General features: G+C 43.2%; 1 protein-coding gene across 1 annotated transcript; it reads right to left on the bottom strand.

The window, feature by feature from the left end:
* Nucleotides 1–202: 202 nt before the first annotated feature.
* Nucleotides 203–1,372, bottom strand: LOC131046692 (aldehyde oxidase GLOX-like). Its single transcript, XM_057980474.1, has one exon. It carries the CDS (start codon nt 1,370–1,372, stop codon nt 203–205), a length of 1,170 nt encoding a protein of 389 aa, XP_057836457.1.
* Nucleotides 1,373–3,673: the final 2,301 nt, after the last annotated feature.

Here is a 3,673-nt window from a genome sequence, read left to right as displayed (position 1 = left end):
ATCATCGATTGGAATGATATATTTCATTTTCGATTTATCTTGAGATTTGAAATTACAATTGCCATAATTCTAACCAGGCTACAAATTATCCCAACAAATGCAGCATCCTTGTTACGTATCATAGTCGTACAAATGGAAGGAATTGAGGAACTATGCATGCCTCCAAATTAATGAAGACATCAGCAGTGCAGAAAAATCTAAGTTATGAAAACTGAACCCACCGGGCGACGCTAGGAATGCCATTATTTACCACAAACAGCATGTAATATCCCGGCGGCGCCGCCACTGCGCTGGGCGGGGCAGTTACAGTGGAAGAATAAACAACATTCCCAGTCCCATTCGAAACAATCGTCGATGTTTTAGCTGCGAGACTGAGCAGCCTCTGGTTCATCGAATTAGTGTGCGTGGTAAACGATGGGGCGTAGGCATTGAACTGTATAACACCAGTAAGAGGATTTGGAAAAGAGTAAACAACCATGAAGGTGGCCGCATAGGAGATCGAGTTGGACGACACAGACTTTATATTAGGGCGGAATTGGCTAGTGTAGACATTCTCCAAGTAATAAGGACTGTACGCCTCGAGCCGGAGCTCCGTCGGAAAAGTAGTTCCCGAGAAGACGTAGCCCGCATGGGGATTGGACCCGCCCACAAAGACTCTCCCGTCGGCCAACATGCTAGCAGAAGAATGATACATTCTTGGGATTCCCGTGGCCGCCAGGGTGAAAAAGCGCTGCCCGGTGGGTGCACTGGGTCGGTAAAGGTGAGGCGTCAAGACAGGGGCAGTCGCCATGTCCCACCCTGCAACACCCTTTGCCGCTCCATTGATGATGATGATTTCACCATTGGGGAGAATAAGTATGTCCGACATGGTTCTCCGTTCGGGCATGTCTTCCATACTCCACGAAGGATTTGGGTCCGTAATTACCATTCGTCCACAGCTGCGGAGTGCGTCCGTGAAATTACCAGCGCTAGCCAGTGCGAAAACGTTGTCCGGACAGCCCCCACAGATGAGAACTTCCACTTTGGCAAACCCGTCCACCGCAGAGAGCGGCAGCATGACGGACGACCCGGTTGACGGGTAGTTCCGCGGGCCGTCACCTGGCATTCTGGGAAATGTCTTGACGACAGCATTGGTTTTGTAGTTGAGAAGAATGGAGTCCCTGTTGGCAAAGATAAAGAGGTTGCCATCGGAAGAGAGGTGGAGAAACGGATAAAGGTTATTTTCCACTTGGGCGCTGGTTCGGGTCTGAGAGAGAAACGGGAGGTTGAAAACTCCTTCACCGGGGGTCTTGGGTACAAACTCATAGTTAAACATCCGGGTGCCTCCGACGATCATGATACGGTTGTCCAGGCAGGATCTGATTGGCGGCATACCACCGGTCTGCGGCTAGCTTCGGGCCCTCGAAATTGTTCCAGTCGCAGTTACCGCCCGAGCAGGGAACGAAGTACCGGATGTCCCGCGCCAGTCCCGGTACCCGCCGGTTTGCACCAGCGTACCGTTTGCGGTGAAGGCCCGAGATGAGCACCAGGTGTCGGTGAATATCATAAGCGGCCTGACCCGCTTTGAGGATATTTTGTACTCGATAGAGTTTGCCGTGCAATCGTGTTTGAGCGCCGTGTCTTGTGGGTTGTCCCGGCATCGCCCTTTGTCTAGCTGGAGCTGCGACGGGCCGAAGTTTGTCCTGTCGAACATCACCACGGTGTTTTCATGCGTGGTGGTCATGTACATGGCAGAGACGCCGCCATTTTGTATGAGAAGCTTCCATTTTCCTGGTTTTACAGCCAGTTGTGCCTTTGCTTCCCATGGCCATAAGCTCAACAATGCTGTCACTAGACACAAAGCTTTCAACTTCATTTTTACTCTTTTGTTTAACAACTTCGTTGAGTTTAGAGACTATCACAAAAATACAACACAGCAAATTAAAAAGGGACAATATCTCCTATTCATTGTTATGGTAGGATACAGAGTCTACAATCATCATTTATATAAAATGTTTAACTCTTCAAATACAAAAAGACAGGTAGTAAATGAAGAGACAAGGAAAAAGAAATAGCCAAGATAACGGTCAGACTTCACGTTCTCAACACAATTTCTCCTTACAACTTGCAGAGATTTCTTGTTATCCTGCGTTTTATAGTACCTGTCGATTGATAAACCGTGTGAAGGAAAACAACTGATTGGAATACGTCTCTGCCGGGTTGTTTCCTATCATATGATTCGACCCAGAAAGTCTTGCCTAACACAGTCGACCAGGATCGAATGCAATACTAATCTTGCATGAACACGTTTATTCTCGTGAAGATTATGAAGCAAGGGGCTGTGTCCAACTGTCTCTTGACGGGTGATGGTTATAAATTACGCCCCCTCTAAGTGACAACGAACCCTAACTTTCTGCCTTTAATTACGGCTTAATTTTAAATAGATCTTTCCAAGCCGTGGGCATCGTAGAATGATAATGATACAAACGTGGGAACATGGGCGTCTGCTGGGAACAATCTTTATTTCCGCGTGCCTCTAATTCTGATCGCGATGCCTTCTATCATGTAATTCTGTCTATGACCAGGACTTTGCATTGACAGCAATGTCTCTCTGTTTTAAGTAATTTAAGGAAGCCTCCAATACATTTTCCTACAAGATTGTTCATCTCATTATTGCTACTCACTATGGGCGACAGTATGTCCCTCGCGATGCTCGCAATACCGAAATGATTTTAATTGCAATGGGTGTGTTATCTTCAAAACTAAGAAATATATATTAATAGGAGGGAGGAATAGTTAGTGTAAGAATTTTTATTTTTATTTTTTTTATATTTTAACATTTATTTTGTAATTGAAGAATTTTATCGTATTTTTAGATTTTCTATTTTATTCTTTTATTAAATGGAATAATAATTATGAGTTTTAAAGATTTATTTGAATTCTAAAAAATATAGTTGTAATGATCAAATTAGTATATTCATGTCAATTTCTTTAAGGGGTAGGAGGTTCTTATTTAAAAAAAAATGGTTAGGGTTAATCCAAGTAGGGGTCGCTTTAGACTTGGGGGTTGTTTTTGTACTAGGAGCATCCTCATTGTCTAGAATTCTAGAAAGTTCTATAACTAGAGTGGGGTTAGGGAGAGGACCAGAGGGGTTAAAGGAGGGCCTGCTATTACAAGCCCTAGCCAAGTGAAAATTATAGAGCCTCAAGATTAACCCTTGGTGTAGGGGGAGAACATTCTTGGATTTAGCAACAACAATAGATTGGGAAATTGAGGAGAAAATCTATTCATGCAAGCTCATTTTTTATGTCATACTTGAGATCATTAAGTATTGAAAAGAGATGGGAGCAAAACCATTTAAATCTTCCATCTAGAGTAATGTATTTCATTAAGAGTAGCACAACTCCTTCCAAATGCCAAGAAGATCTTCTCTGTTAAAGCCACTTTGCAGTAGAGAAACTTTTTCACCTAGCTTAAGGAACCTCTTGAATTCAACTTTGTAATTCCCCTTTGGCTTCTTACAGAATATCATCCCTTCTGTTAATATCTCTTCACGGGTTTAGTTCTCTTCACGCGTTTAGTTTTATTTAGATTAATTTTTCATTAGTTTATTTATTAGGTTTTTCTGTTCTGGCAGTTTTGTATAACAGTTTACAACTGTTTTTGCCTCCTCTTTATATCTGCTTGTTTATT

The sequence above is a fragment of the Cryptomeria japonica genome, chromosome 7 (assembly GCF_030272615.1).
Source record: "Cryptomeria japonica chromosome 7, Sugi_1.0, whole genome shotgun sequence".
NCBI lineage: Eukaryota > Viridiplantae > Streptophyta > Pinopsida > Cupressales > Cupressaceae > Cryptomeria > Cryptomeria japonica.
This window is presented reverse-complemented; position numbering and strand designations above follow the sequence as displayed.